General features: G+C 42.5%; 1 protein-coding gene across 7 annotated transcripts in view; it reads right to left on the bottom strand.

Moving 5' to 3' along the window:
- Window positions 1-1,481: 1,481 nt before the first annotated feature.
- SCHIP1 (schwannomin interacting protein 1) overlaps window positions 1,482-15,768 on the bottom strand; it is a 580,639-nt gene continuing 566,352 nt past the window's right edge. For all 7 annotated transcript variants that reach the window (XM_086674602.1, XM_025913600.2, XM_086674604.1 and 4 more), the window contains 5 exons: window positions 10,755-10,872; window positions 9,446-9,643; window positions 8,418-8,541; window positions 5,884-5,977; window positions 1,482-2,118 (listed from right to left, as the gene is read on the bottom strand). In XM_086674602.1, the coding sequence (XP_086530728.1) occupies window positions 2,067-2,118; window positions 5,884-5,977; window positions 8,418-8,541; window positions 9,446-9,643; window positions 10,755-10,872 (586 nt within the window). In that variant the 3' untranslated portion in view covers window positions 1,482-2,066. The remainder of the gene's footprint in view (window positions 2,119-5,883; window positions 5,978-8,417; window positions 8,542-9,445; window positions 9,644-10,754; window positions 10,873-15,768) is intronic.

Here is a 15,768-nt window from a genome sequence, read left to right as displayed (position 1 = left end):
TAGCAGTTTCTACAGGTCCCCAGGCGATTCCACTGAGCAGTTAATGGTGAGACTCATTGGTTTACTGACCAATATTCTCACCCAGCTGAAGCAGCAAAGGTGCAGAAGCTGAGCCTGTTCTCAGGGCTGAAGTCACTCTGGGAGATCACTGGCAGCTGGTGTAGGACTTTGAGGCTCAGAGAGGACCTCTCTCGGGCCCCACCCTTCACTCAGTGGTGAGCAACCTAGATCCTTCTCAAGAGCCAACTCACAAAAGCCAAAATATATTTACAGGCTGCCTTGTTTTTCCATTCCAAATGAAAACTTGATTGAGGCCCATAAAAAATGACTTGGTGTTACAATTTTTGATTACCTATTTTGCTAAATAGAAGACTGAAAATTGGCAACTCTTCATTACTTAAAGTATCTATCTGGGTATTTTTAAGAAAGGAAAATGTAGACAGGTGTCTAAACTTCTATCTTCATATATGTAAGTGATGAGTCACTAAATTCTGCACGTGAAACTAAATAAAATAAAACCTAAAAATTTTTTTTTCATGTTTATTTATTTTGAGAGAGAGAGTGAGCAAGCAAGAGCATATGAGTAGGGAGGGGCAGAGAGAGAGGGAGAGAGAGAATCCCAAGCAGGTTGTGTGCTTATAGTGCACAGCCCAACAGAGGGCCCCATCTCACAAACCATGAGATCATGACCTGAGTTGAAATCAGGAGTTGGACACTTAACTGAGCCACCCAGGCACCCAAGGAAACTTCTATCTTCTGATTACATCATTAACGCAATAATGAAACCAGGTGGTCTGTGGGTGGTTCTGGAATGTTGATTGCACATCTCTGCTTATAGTTTATGATTCTCAAATACCTGCATGGCCATTAGCTAAATTGATTAAATCAATTTTGAGGCTCTACTTATTGGTGAACAATCTGTAATCTACTTTAGACTTGGCATTTTTCTTCACGAGACCAAACAGAAGTGGTTAAAATCTGAAAAAATGGCAACAACTGGGCTTGGGAAAAGACTAAATGCAAGCATCACTTGTTCCTGTGGCAAACTTTGGTGGTACTAAGCTCTCACAACACCAGGAGCTAATAGCAACGTGCTAATGTTCCAGATGGGTAACTGAGCACTGACCGAGGTGCTAGCTCTAACACTGCTGAGGTTGTCTTCTTTGGATCACACACACACACTTGCTCACATAGTCTCTCTCTCTCTCTCTCTCTCTCTCTCTCTCACACACACACACACACACACACACACACACACACTTGCTCACCTACTCAGTCTCTCTCTCTCTTTCTCTCTCTCACATACACACACACACACACACACACCCTTCACAATCTCCCCAGCAATTCTCTGCATTGCTTTCCCCTGAAGTACTTTCTCTTCTCACTGACCAAATCTTCATGGTGGGGAACTTGGTTGAGGAGGTGTGAAGAGGTGAGAACTATATAGGGCTTGCTAGTGAGCAAGAAGACATATCATATGAAACAAAGTTTTCATTTTTATTTTACATATTTATACATAAAACTTTCAAGGAACCCTCTGAATCCAACAGAATGTGAATAGCACATCTAAAAATGAACTTCAGGTAGTCAACATTCACAAAATGTTGAAAACTGATTAAAATATACATATTACGGACAGCTATGACTTCACTACGAGGCAGGCATGTATTTTTTGACTTGTATAGCACCGTCATTTACAGTTCTTTAAAACTACAGTGAAGAATGAAAGTAGTCAATGGTAAAATACTGCTCCAACTTAAAATCTCGAAACAAATAAAAATAAAGTTAAAACTACCCTCTTTGATTAACCATGACTAGTGATGGTATCAGTACTGTACATTTTCTGTAACAATATTTTATTAAAATGCCTGATATTTAGTGGCACAGTAAAAAAATTAAAATAAATTAAGAAGCAAAGGCCAATCACTGGACATTAAGCTTCAGACATTATCAATGACTAACACTGATATTTTGTTTGTTTCTGCGCCACCTTTAGTAACAGCATTTTTACAACCACAGAAGCAAAATAAATTCTAGCTTGTCCTCTGGTCGGATGGCTTCTTTCACTTTGCGGGCATTTTCTCTGCCATGTGCTTCTGCTGACTTTCGGCATGTCTGTAAAATTAATCATACAATTGTTTAGTGCTAAGAAGAGAGATCCAAACTGCTTTCTGATCTGTAGCGAAAACAATCCCGCAAACTGAGGTTCGGAGTTACTTGTAATGAAATCAAGACAATTAAGAAACAGAGCTTAATTCAAATGGATTTGTCCTCTTTAACTTTTATATTCTAAGTAAGAATCTTTTTATTTAATAAGGTACTAGATTACCCTGAGAATGGTAGATGTCACTACTTTTGAGAAGAAAAAGCACTGTGTTTAAAAAAAAAAAAGAGTTAAGTATCTGGGGAAATTCATCCAACAAATGTTTGATATGTTTCTATGTGCCAGGCACTGTTCCTGGTGCTGTGGATTTGGTGAGTAGACAATGAGGTCTTTGTTTTCGTGGAACATATATTCCAGTGGAGAGAGACAAAAAAGCAATGGATAGCAAAGCAGAAGATAGCAGAGAGAAAATAATTAATTCTAAGCCAAAAGTCAAAAAAAGGTGTCATGGTAGAAGGTAACTACATGACTACTTTATTTGAACACATGCACACAGACACAAATATAAGCATTAAAAAGGCTACTGACAGAAATCTGAAGCCAATGATCCAGTTCCACTCTTACAAAAGCTAATGTCTTCCTAACAAACTGTAGGTCTTTGCAGATGCCAAGATTTTCCATGTTTGCATACTTCCCTCCCTGCCACCCTCCCCCCCAATTAATCCAAAGGGCATGATCATGGCAGTGAGGGTAAAAGTAGGGTGGGGTGAGTCTTCTTATTCATCAAGCCCTATTATTGCCTTTAAGCCCCAAATTCAGCCAACCCAGCAGCTGGCCAGTGGAGACAGAGGGGGAAAAACGGCCAAGCTGCTTACATCACTTGAATGGCTACTAATTAAACGTTTTCCCAGAGAGTGGTAGGGTTTGACGTCTGCAAAAGACAAATGTTTTGAAGGACAATTCTAGGAATTTATAAATTTGGCAAGAGAAAGTCTCTAACGCTGTGGTTTCCAGCTGTAATCAAAGGTTCAGGGGCAGTTTTTGTGTGCTGCCTAGACTTGGGTAGTCAATGACGTCAAGTTTAACTCACTGGTTTTGTGCAGAATGTCTCCGATCTATGGTATAGGGACAAACCACAAATACTTTCAGAAATAGGGAAGTGACAACAGTGTCCTTGCCATATTCAACAGCCCGCAAATAATTGGTGATATTCATTTAACAATAAAGTAACTTGGAGAAAAGATATCAGCCCTTTATTCCTAAAACACAATGCCCAGTAGCAGACCATCTCATGGCCCTGTTTATGTGTATAAAACAGCCTTGATCATTTTTATCAAGTGGCTTATGGGTCTCATTTAAATTCAGCTCAGAAATATTTTGATAACCACTGAGCTAAGATTCCACTGTAGCTAATTAAATTATAGTTTCTAGGGGCACCTGGGTGGCTCAGTCGGTTGAGTGTCTGACTCTTGCTTTCAGCTCAGGTGGCGATCCCAGGGTCGTGGGATCAAGCCCCGCATTGGGCCCTGTCTGAGTGTGAAGCCTGCTTGGGATTCTCTCTCCCTTTCTCTCTCTCTCTCTCTCTCTCTCTGCCCCTTTACCCCACTTGTGCACGCTCTCTAAAATAAATTTTTAAAAAAATTGTAGTTCCTACAGCAGTTTTAAAATATGTATCTGTGTGTATCTGTGCATGCACATGTGTGTTTTTCTGAGAGAGAAGGAAAGAACAGGAAATAGCTTCAGAAAAGCTGGAGAGCTTTGAAAAATCCTAATGCTCAGGCCACCCCACAGAATCATTAAATAAGAATCTCTAGAGGTGGGACCCAGGCACCAATGGTTTATAAAGCTCCCCAGGTGATTCCAATGTGCAGCTGAAATTGAGAACCACTGATCTAAACTGACACCAGGAATGGAAGAACGTCTCATTATCTACTGGACAGGTAAAGGGAACAGGTGATTAGAACTTCCCAGCTGATGCTCTCGGCCTTCTGGGATCAGGCTGCAAAATTCCGACATTGCTACCTTTAGGTACATTTAAGTATCCTCAGATCCCCTCACAAGCAAAATTATATTATGTAGCCAGGAACGGACATAGGAACTTCTCCCCACCTGCTCCACTTTAAAGGGTTCCTCTAACGCCTTTAAATTAGTAACTCCTCTCCTTTTCACCCCTTGGTTCTGCCTGCCCTGTTTCCCATGGTCACACCATCTGAAAGGTATTTAAAAAACACACTGTAAACCTAAGTACTGGCTTAACATTTGAGAGAAAGGCAGAGTCCCTCAGTGTCTTCCCTGCAATGAGGAAAGCAACATGCTTTGGGGAGTAGAGGAAAGGTCTCTGCTGTCACAGGCAAGTCACAGAATTTACAAAAGAATGTACATATTTTTTTTTGAAGATTTAGGTTTTGATCTTATATTTCATGAATGATTTCCCATAATCTTCATACCTATTTACAAATTTCTTAGGCTAACAAAAAGGGATTTGTCTTACAGTTGTTGGAGCAGTGCCTGAATACCTCTGTAGGTGGCAATAATATTATGTGAATGTTGTTGTGATAGTTTAGATACAAGTAAATACGCTGAGGAGTATGAGGCCTTCAGTTTTTTAGTTTTTTGGGGGGGGGGGGCGAGGCAATAGAATATCCAAAGCATACAACAGAGTACTGCCCATAGGTCTTAAAAAAAAGAAAGAAAGAAAGAAAGAAAGAAAGAAAGAAAGAAAGGCCTAAACATAGTTCTTTAGCATTTATTTTGCTACCAAAACTATTTTTTTTTTTGCTTTTTAAAAAAATTTTTGGTTTATATTTTCCAAAACTATTTTAAAACACCAAATATAGAAAAATATTTTACTCCATGCTACACATTGAGAAGAGGTCCTGTGGTAGGTGCTAAGCACATTTTCACTACATATGTTTTCAAGCTTCTCTTGGATGGCTCTGGATCATGTGGTTAATTCCTTATGTTACTGAGACAAGCAGTGTTCTTCTTCTCCCTGGGGAGCCTTCTACTCTCTGAATACCATTTCTGGGATTAAGAGTAATTATTACCTCTTGGTTTAAAGACTTCATACATACTGTCTCAGGAAAGGCACCAAGGCAAACATGAGATCGTAGGAAATACAGTATTTCATGTACTTTATATACTTGTGGTGATAGGCTTTTCTACAAAGAAAACTACTAAGAAATGCAAGATCTGGACTGGCATTAGCCTAGTTTCTGTATCCCCCAGGAGAGGAAACATTCTTTACCTCTTTATAGAGAGGTACTTGGAGCCAGGCCCAGCTAGAAACTCAAGTGCTGGGGTTTCCCCATGGTGAGAGCAATCTGGTGGCCCTGGTGCTGTGGAAAGGTGCCAGTGTTCTTGCCTTCTGGACATGGCAGATGTGATCAAGAGCTGGGTCACATAAGAGCAAATGCCGCTCTGTGGCACCTATCACCTGCCAGCAGGGAACAGCTCAGGGCTAACTCCCCAAGGGGACAGTCCTTCAGGAAAAAGTCCTCCTGGGCCAGAAATGCCGACCTGATTTGGGGGAGGCGGTGTAGGAAGTTCTACTGCACTGACAACCCATCACAAAGGGAGGGTGAAAAAGCAATGCATTTGGGAAGGAGTTTTGGCCACTTCCCCTCAGCTAAGCAGCTGACATCGGCAGAGATTAGGTGAGTTACTCATGGAAGTAAGGGGAAGAAGTTCTCTGGGGCTCGCTCTCGCCCCAATTCTTCAACATTAGGCCATCCTGGACTTCTTTCCTTCTTTGGGAAGGGGGAGGCGTCACTGACCTGGTCAAGTCTTCGATGTCCACCAGCATGGCGTCTTGCTCCGTGTGCAGCTCATCTCGGATGAGCAGCAGCTGGACCAACTCCTCATTCAAGCCTGGAGCAAAGGAAAGAGCATTTAAAAACGGATAAAACTGCATCAAAGTCTGTATGTGCAGCTCTACAGACCATTATACAAGTTACTTTTGCTAAAATTTAGAATTCTTATGTTAGCTTTTCATAAGCCCAGGAGAAGTCATCAGTCTGCAGACATCACTAGCTTGCATAATTATAGAAGTGTTGGAAGAAAAGCAGTGAAGTATGAAGTATTTCCATTTACGTTCACGTTAAAGTGGGAAAAGAAATCGTTAGCTGCTAGGAAAATAGCTTGCTGAAAAAAGCAGGATTTTCCTTTGAAGAAACGTGAACACAAATGTCTGGGGCATGTTAAGTTTTCCACCTTCCATCCTGAGGACACTCCCACCACCCGAGAGTTGGAGGGACCCACCGCACCCAAAGTGCTACATCAGACGCGCAGCTAGAGAAGGTGACCCACGCATGTTCCAAGGCTTCCTACAGCCCGCAGAAGGAACACCCCTCTGTGCAGGCTGTTCTAAGTCATATCTAAGTCGTAGCTACAGATACTGGAAAGCTAGATTTGTTAAGACCCGAAGAAATAACTTGAAATCTCTGGATGAGGACCAAGGAAAATATTCCTTAGGATTTATACTGGGAATAAAACACAGATGAACAGATACATTTCTAATCCTCCTGAAATCCGTGCACCGGGTTAATCTGGCTTCTGCTTCTGAAAAATATGAACAAGCAGAAGGGGCTGTCTTATTGTTTTCCCCCTTAGATCGAAGCTTTTAGGTCCAGATGCATGGGAGATAACATTCATTTAGCAGCAAAGCTCTGGGCCCAGAAACAAAAGAAAGGAAGGAGGTATTCAGTATTCAGCCAGGTCCTCCTTGGAAATGCTTTTAGAGATCCTGACTTCAAACGATGCATTGATCTGCCTTTAGTTCAGACTAGTTTCCAGTTTAAAAAAAGGGAGAAAAAAAAATTATATAAAGAGGTCTAAATTCATCTACTACTGAAAAGAGCTAGATGACAATTTTAGTATTTAGAAGTCTAAGGAAGATATTTCAGTGGTAAAATATCAGAAGGCCTTTCACATCCTTGAAAGAATAATAGTCCTAGTAATTTAGTCTCAACTGAAATTACAATGTAGTAGAATTTTTTTTAAAAAACCTGTGAATCTATGCTTTCCTAATTAGAATGTTAAACCCTTTCTCTTGATTTTAAAACAACACTGAACATATTAACTTAACTCTGAATACGTCCATATCTTTTTCAGTATGTTGTTAGGGAAGATTTTTTTTTTTTATATTTAAAAAAAAATTCCACTAGGATAGCTTTTTATACTAGCTTTCAGTAGAGGGCCCACGTAGTGCATGGAAATTTTTTTCCCCATAGGACAGTTTTAACTTTTTACCATGGAAATTTTCGAACTGATACAAAGAGACTGATTTAATGAATCTTCATGTCCCATGCATCCAACCAGCTCCCCAAATCACCAACTCATGGCCAATCTTGACTCTTCGACCTCCCCCTTCTCCTACCAGATTAGTTGAAAGCAAATTTCAGACAGCATATTATTTCATCTGTAAATGTTTCAGTGTGTATCTCTAAACAGAGTTCTTTTTTTCTTTTTTAGTTAGCAAAACCACAATACCTTCAGCGTATGTAACAAACAAGTGCATCTTTAATAAAACATTCCATCAGTGTACAAATTCCTCCGTTGGTCTTAAATGTTTTACAGTTCGTTTGTTTGAATGCATTTGGTTGGCATGTCTCTTAGGTGGTTTTTAATCTGTAAGTCCACAGGATTTTCTAGAATCACACATTCCAGAGGCTGGAGGGCACACGGTTCAGTTGGACTAACCACACCGCCCACGCAAGCATGTTTTGTGTTCTCTCTCTCATCGGGCTCATTTGTGCTCTGCACAAGCAGCCACCTCAAGTGAGCACCTCTCATTTACCACCTACTTGGAACACTTCTGTCACAGGCCCTTCTTTATTCTGGAGGAAAGAAGGCCCATAATTTGCCGTCCTGTAATTTTCACATACTGGTCGTACATATTTCCCCCACCTCGAGTCCCACAAAATAAGCTGAATTTGATTTGAAGACCTAACATGAATGTATGTACAAGTTATGTTGAGGGAATAAGTGCCTAATCAATGATGTATAACTACGAAATTATATTCCAGGAACAGATGCTGTGAGCCACATACACACCAGGCATTGTGCCAGGCGCTGGGGATCTGAGATGAATAGAAAGGCCCTATCACCTCTATGAACCTTGAAAAGTTCTTCAAGTTTCTGACCCCTTTACAGAAAAAAACCAAAAACAGAGCCTTGTGATTCTCTTCCTTCTCTTGCAGCACACAGGAGGAACCCAATGAAACAAACAAAGGAAGTGAATCAAGGAGGTCGTACTATCCCACGAGATTTCACATCTGACCCCCCATTTCCAAGCACACCATACACTTACTTTCAATCTGGGAATGGAGATCATTGACTATCACTTGTAGCTGCCCAAGAGTCATGTCCCGTAGGTCAGTGGGCTTTAAACTCCTTTTCATCAGGCATTCACTTATATGAGGCATGTGTGGCAGCTGAAGGTACAAAGGGAAGAAACGGAGGTGTGAACAGAGCAGCAGGTACACGGAATGCAAACCACACTCTCACCCGCCCACTTCAGTTTAGGTTCTGGGCTCCGGAGCCTTCCCAGGCTGACTTTTCCCGTGCGAGGGCCCCCCACACTCGCACCACACTGTCTACAACACTATGGCACCAAAATGCTACACTACTCTAATCAAAAGCTTTCTGATTGGTCTAGAACACAGGCTGTGACAATCCTGAATCGATTATCATATCCACAAATGAATGACTAGGGAGCTCAAGGAATATGAATGACATGGATAAAATTAATAATATCAGTTATTCATCAACTGGTACCGTGTTATGAGCACTGTGCTGTGTCTTTGAACGCTTTGTTCACGGAACTCCCCAGTCATGCTCTGACACAGGCGTTGTTATCCCCATTTTACAGATGACAAAACTGAGGCTTATGTAACTTGCCCAGAGTCCCACAGCAGGTCAATGGCAGGGCTGGACTCCCAAGCTCAGGGCTCTTATCCACTATGCAATCCTGTCTTTGCTGAAAGGTGGGAATGAGAGCCAAACAACAGCGAGTTCTGCCACATCAGAACCAACAGGTTCTAAATGGATTGCCTTAATGGCATTAACATATGCCCATGACAGCTAATATTGCTCCTAAGAAATACAGTAGATATGAATCAAGAACAAAGTTTACTTTTGTGTAATCTGTTGCTATGTATCTTTCAGCGATACAGTAGGAAGGAAAAAGAAACGAACTCAAATATTTCTCAATGACAGTACTTTTTACAAACTGCCTTGTAGAAACCCAAGTTTGCATAACTCTGGGAAAGAACTGGGACGGCGTCAACCGTTTGCAGCCACCAAACACTTGCTGGCGTTTCAGTGTTCGCTACTTACGAGATCAGCGACGGGAGACTTTTTCCTGTTCTGTTTTTCCACTTCTACTTGCATTTTGGCCATTGGTTTGGCCATGGCTAGGGCCATTTTGGCTTCAGCTTGCAATTTCTTTTGCCTTGTAAGGAAATCCATGTCATCCAGGGATTCGGATTCCTCTTCAGTAGTGTCTCTATCGGAATAGGAAGAACTCTGTTTGCTCTGTGAAGGGAAAAAGAGCAGCCCTGAGCTTTCTGAGCTTTCAGGTACCATCTTTGGAGATGGGCTACAGTGTTCCCTGATCCCTCTCGAGTGACTGAGGGTCCCCGTCACCGATGCGACTCGCCACTTGATTTGGTCTGTACCAATCTCAAGTAACGTTAAAGATGGTTTATTTTTGGGGCGCCTTGGGTGGCTCAGTCGGTTAAGCGTCCGACTTAGGCTCAGGTCATGATCTCGCGGTCTGTGAGTTCGAGCCCCGCGTTGGGCTCTGTGCTGACTGCTCAGAGCCTGGAGCCTGTTTCAGATTTTGTGTCTCCCTCTCTCTGACCCTCTCCCGTTCATGCTCTCTCTCTGTCTCAAAAATAAATAAACGTTAAAAAAAAAAAATTAAAAAAAAAGATGGTTTATTTCTTCAGTGCCACGAATAGGCTCTGATTTTAGCAGAGTAACATGACAACAGGGAGAATCTATTTATGACAAACTTGAGACGTTTCTTTGGCTCTTGGTCTCAAAACTTTCCTAAAGTGATCAGACACAGAAAAGTAACCCAGAGCTAAGGCAGTGAGTGTGTTATTCTCTAGAGTGTTCTCTGGATGGGATGTCAGGTATCCATTGAAGTTGACGTTGCACTGTGCTCATGGACCAACACGGTTTCCTGTTGGCTGGTCTTTGGTAAGAAAAGTGATAGAGACTTCACAGACATTATCTTGCTGGTTTCTCGGAGCAACGTCTCTGGGTGCTGGCCTTCTCATCCTCACCTGGATCCCCACCCTGCCTTTTAAAACGTGTCCTACCGCTGGTCTGTGCTTAATACTTCTGAGCCCGATGGGGAAGCATTGGTATCTAGCACAAATTATTAGGGCACATGTGATTTCTCTCATGGTTTAATATGAAAGTGGTTGCTGACTTTAACAAGCGCTTAGGTCTCCTTATTGTATCACCCTTGTGATTTTTCAATCACTGTCAAATTTTAGGAGCATGCTATGTCGAGAAATGGCAAGAGACATTTCTTTTTGAACCTCTGCCATGTTTTTTTCCTGACTAACAACAAAAAAAGAAGCTAAATGTCCAGGAAAGCACACACGCACAGCTCTGGTGGTATTGGACTCACCATGGGAGACAAGGGGGTGTCCAAGCTGGTTTCAGTCTTACTGTCATCAGCGTCGCTGTCCTTATCACTGCCGCTGTCGTTGACAAAGCATATCTGCAGGTTCATCCCACTCTGCAGGCTGGGCAGAAGCAAACAGGACACTCATTCTACTCAGCTGTTTGTTATCAGGTGGCCCTCATCAGAGCCGTCTGGTTTCATTGACAGAAAGCAGTTTCATTGTGTTCTTCGCACGGAGAAGTGAGTGACCAATATTACTCCCAAATTACAAATGGTAACTTTTACTGAAGGAGAATAATGGTAACTTACTGAGTTGAGAACTTGATAAATGATAAAGTGATAACTTTTGCTAATATTATATTATTTTTTTTCATACCAATTTCATGTTAAGTGAAAGAATTTAAATCCACATATAGTAGCACCTAGCACCATACCAAACACAGTTGTGCAAAATGCAATGTGTCAAGTCACCAAGTTTACACTCCTGTGGATAAAGATGAATGGGGTCCTCAGGAGAGTAAAGCTGCCTGGTGTCATCTAGTGTCCTGTCCGATGGGGACAATTCAAAGAAGCTCACCAGAGCCGGCTTGCCAGGGCCACAGCTCCCTGAAGAAAGACTCCTTTTTTTCCCCAGATACACAGACTAGGATTGTCTGAAGGAAAACTACGCGTAAAGCAAATTGCCAAAAGCCAGCCAAGGGAGCCCATTTATGTCATTAAAAAAACATATACCACAGGTTCGTACCAGAGAAACTTAAGGAAACCCTAACCCAGTCAGAAAGGCACAGTCTTGTAACACAGCAGGCTGCCTCGCGTACACAGAGCCTCAGAAGTGGAGACTTTTCGGGAGCTCATTATGTTTGTGGTGAATCCTGTAGCTCCATGAGTGATGTTGCTGGAGATGTGGCCACAGAGGGTCACCGGCTGTGTGTCTGCTACATGCAAGGGCAGACAGTGGATTCAACTCACTGTCATAACTTTCTTTTGAAACTGGACACGTTTCAATACTGTTCTCCTATAAAGAGTCTTTAAAGAAGCAATTTTTCTTTTTTCCAAATGTTTTATTTATTTTTGAGAGAGAACAGAGTGTGAGCAGGGGAGGGGCAGAGAGAGAGGGAGACACAGAATCCGAAGCAGGCTCCAGGCTCTGAGCTGTCAGCACAGAGCCTGACGTGGGGGCTGGAACCCACGAACCGTGAGATCATGACCTGACCCAAGTTGGATGCTTAACTGACTGAGCCACTCAGGTGCCCCTAAAGAAGTAATTTTTCAAGCATTCCCTGTTAGTCCCAGTCTGCGTAAGCTTAGAAAAGGCGAAGGAGCCTCCTAGGCAGCAAGGGATCATAAGGAGACTGTCTAAGCCAGGTTTAGGAAGCCAGCACTGAATTGCTCTGGCATTATTACTATCACAGGGAGAAATGTAAAGAGCAACTCATCTGGTAGTTGACATTAGTATCTTTTTTTATTCCATTGGGTAGGGATGCTTTGTATAAATTGCTCAGATGACTCATATCAAGTGATTCTTTGAAAATGACACAGAATCCAGAAAGAAAATCTACTGATTTAACACAGGCACCGTCATTGTTATATGTATGCACTGCCACCTATTGGTACCTTCTGTAATTACTGCAGGTCCAGGAAGGAAAGGCAGCCTTCCCCTCAGCAGGCTGGCTCTGTTCCCCGCCTGCCTTAAAGAGCCAGGCCCTTGCTGGAGGCAGAAGGCACAGGTTCTGCTGTGATCAGTGCAGGGAGCTTGGAGTCAGTCAGACTTAGGTTCTGAATCCTCACTTCTTTCCCGGGCCCCTTACTTAACTTCTGTGAACCTCAGTTTCCTCATCAGTAAAATGGGGTGAATAATTCAGTGATTTGTAAGAAAAATGAAAACAGCTCAGAGTGAGGCACAGGGCAGGTCCTCTGTACATATTCATTATCCTCCTTTTTCTACTTTCTGAAAGCCCGGACAAAGGAATACAGAATTTTAAAGGTGATGCAACTTGGTAAAGGGACCTCTAAAGTCACTTACTCGAATACCTTGCCTGCCCTTGAATACCTCTGAAAGAGTGTCCTCAAGTTGTCTTTAACTGTTAGGCAGCTTGGACTTTTACTGAGCTGGAATTTATCTCCTTTTAATTTTCTTCCTTTGGAATTTTTTTGTCCCTGGAGAAATCTAGTATGTTCACATTACCCTTCGATCCCATATAAATTAAGTTTTAAAATTAATTATCTGTAGTTTGTCAACCACCCCTCCGATCAACCCATTTCTAACATAAACCTCCAGATATATGGATTGGAAAATGGTGGGAAGTAAAACTGCAAATGAAAAAAACACATTAAAAGCATATTTTAAAATAAAAAAGACATTTTAAATTAAACCTAATTTGAATCTAGGATTATGTTGCATTTTCTATTTACTGGATAGCTAAAGTCTTGAAAAGAAGTGTCTGTCACTGGATACCCAAATTATAAAAATATAATATAACCCACGATACCATTACCAAATAAGGTTTAAAATATCCAGGGATATATATTTTCATTCTGAAAAAGGTCTGACTATAAATTCTGTTGTCCTGCCCCCATTTGACCTGTGTGCTTAGGATCAACTCAAACCTAAATCAACCAAACCATAAAGCATATCTAACTCAGGAAAGTCAAAGGAAAAAAAAGGGGGTGGGGGGGAAAGATTCTGACTACTAAGTCAGAATGAAATGAAAAAACACCTCAGGTAGAAATTCAGAAAATCGCCTTAGTACCACATTATCACCGTGGGAAACTGAACAGAGCTTCTTATGGGGTGAGACTTATAATTCCTTATAGCAGTAATCACCAAGAATGTTACTCTCAGGAAAAGGAAATTATATGACATATCAGCTAATGGTTCAGAGGGGATTTTAGTAAAGACATCTTAAAATGGACTCAGGTTTCAAGAAGGATTTGTTTGCCTTTAGCCTTTAAGCAGGTTTTAAGTTGAAGGCGGCTTCGGGGAAACTCCATCACTGATCTCAAGCAGCAGCCTGGCTGGGGGGTGAGTGGGGCCCCTGGCGCTCTCAAAGGCCTCTGTGTCACAGCGTCAAGAAATGATAACCCCTGTTCTGGGCATAACCCCTGTTCTGGGCCCCTTCCCCCCCCCCCCCCCCCCCCGGGGAAGCATGGCTGCTCTAGGCTCATCGCTGTAAGCCGGAGTCCCTGGCCTCTGTCCCTCACCCTGCAGTGCATCTGGCCTCACTTACAACCAGGCTACCCAGTCTTGCAAAATCCAAGCTGCCAGGGAGCGAATTTGCTTGCTTGGATCTCTCAGGCACAGTCAGAGGTGAAAACAAAACAAGATCATCATCATTTAATTAGCGATATAATTTAAGGTATCCAGTTCAAGGTTGCTTGATGTTTCGAGTGGCATTTACTGGAGCGTTGCATGCAAAAGGCTGCTTGACATCTGCCTTGCCTGTCCATAGGAGATCTGAAAGGTCTGTGTCCTGGTTTTCCTGGAAAACTCTTCTCCTTATGCACCATGAGCCAGGGAAAAAACCACACTGCAGCCCAGTTACTGACAGGGAGCCCTGGGATCTGGAAAGAGGGTGTTCTGGATGGAGAATGCTCAGAATGTGAAGACACAAAGACGAAATGTGTCTTCTGGGCATCTCCGTGTGAGTGGAAGTGGCTTTCTTGCCGACAGTGCCTACTGGCCAGCATCAGGAAGGCATACAGGCGACAGGATGTTCAGCACCAATGTCTCCTTGGCTTTTGGGGTGAGGAAAACATTTTAACTACTAAGAGGACGTAGCCAAGTGATAATATAATCTGGTATAAAGAGAATACTTTTTTTCAAAATACAAGGACAAGACCAGTTTATTCCCTGAGAGAAACGATGTGATTGATGATCCTAAAGTCTGCTGTGACTTGAAGTTGTGTGGTAGCCACTGTGAATCTGGCCTTGGTCCTGGGCCTTGGTTTGAGGTGACTGGGTCTGGGCTGTTCTGAGGCTAGTTGTGAATCCCAGAATTACTTGCTGTTTCTGATTTTAAAGTTTCTTTATTTTGAGACAGACAGAAAGTGCAAGTCAGGGAGGGGCAGAGAGAGAGGGAGAGAGAGAGAATCCCAACCAGGCTCAGCACTATCAGTGCAGAGCCGGACATGGGGCTTGAACCCACAAACCATGAGATCATGACCTGAGCTGAAGTCAGAAGCTTAAGTGATTGAGCCACTTGGGTGCCCCAGTGTTTCTGAAATAGCAATCTCCTAGCACCAGCTTAGATCAGCAGTATCTACACAGAAGTGTTTAAGATTCTTTGGTTTTTACCCCCTACATCATCCCTTAGTTAACTTCACTTGAACTGTTGCAATGAATTGGAGTTCAAAATGATGTTTGCTTATACTCTCTTTTTGGGCTGTGCAACCACCTGTGGGGAACAGGCAAGGTAACAGTTACTCAGAGAAATCAAGTAAGTTCCCCACACCTTGACCACCTGATTTATTAAAATGGTCCCAATTCTTCCCCTCTCTGCACCTGCCGCCTCTGTAATGTGACTTTGCAGCTTCTCCTGTCAAGAGATGAGGTCTATTTCCCCACCCCTGGGCTGGCCTCCTGTTGTGTCTTGCCAGCAGGATGCATAGGAAGTGCCAGTGTTCCAGTTCCAAGTCTCCCCTTCAGGGCACCCTGCCACTGCCCTCAGAACAAGTCCAGGCTGGCCTGCTGGCTAATGAGTGACTTCTTAGCACAGAGTTCAATCAGCAGTTGTCCCCACCTAAGCCACATATGCAATGCAAGAGACAGGATAGCCAAGGGCAGTCAAAGGTACCTCACCAGGTACACCTGATGACTGCAGGTACATCTGAGCCCAGCTCTGATCAGCAGAACTGCTCAGCCAACTTACAGGCTCCTAAGCGGAAATCAATGTTTATCATTGTATGTCACTGATATGGTGTTTTTTTTTTTTTTTTTTTAATTATATATAATCATTGTGGCAACAGATAACTGGTACAAGGTCACAAAGCAAGAGACAACAGGCCAAACCTCTGGTTT

This window comes from Puma concolor, chromosome C2 (assembly GCF_028749965.1).
Source record: "Puma concolor isolate L17-30 chromosome C2, mPumCon1.1.hap2, whole genome shotgun sequence".
In the NCBI taxonomy this organism is placed as follows: Eukaryota; Metazoa; Chordata; class Mammalia; order Carnivora; family Felidae; genus Puma; species Puma concolor.
Note: the sequence above shows the minus strand (reverse complement) of the source record. Positions and strands in the feature narration are given on the sequence as shown.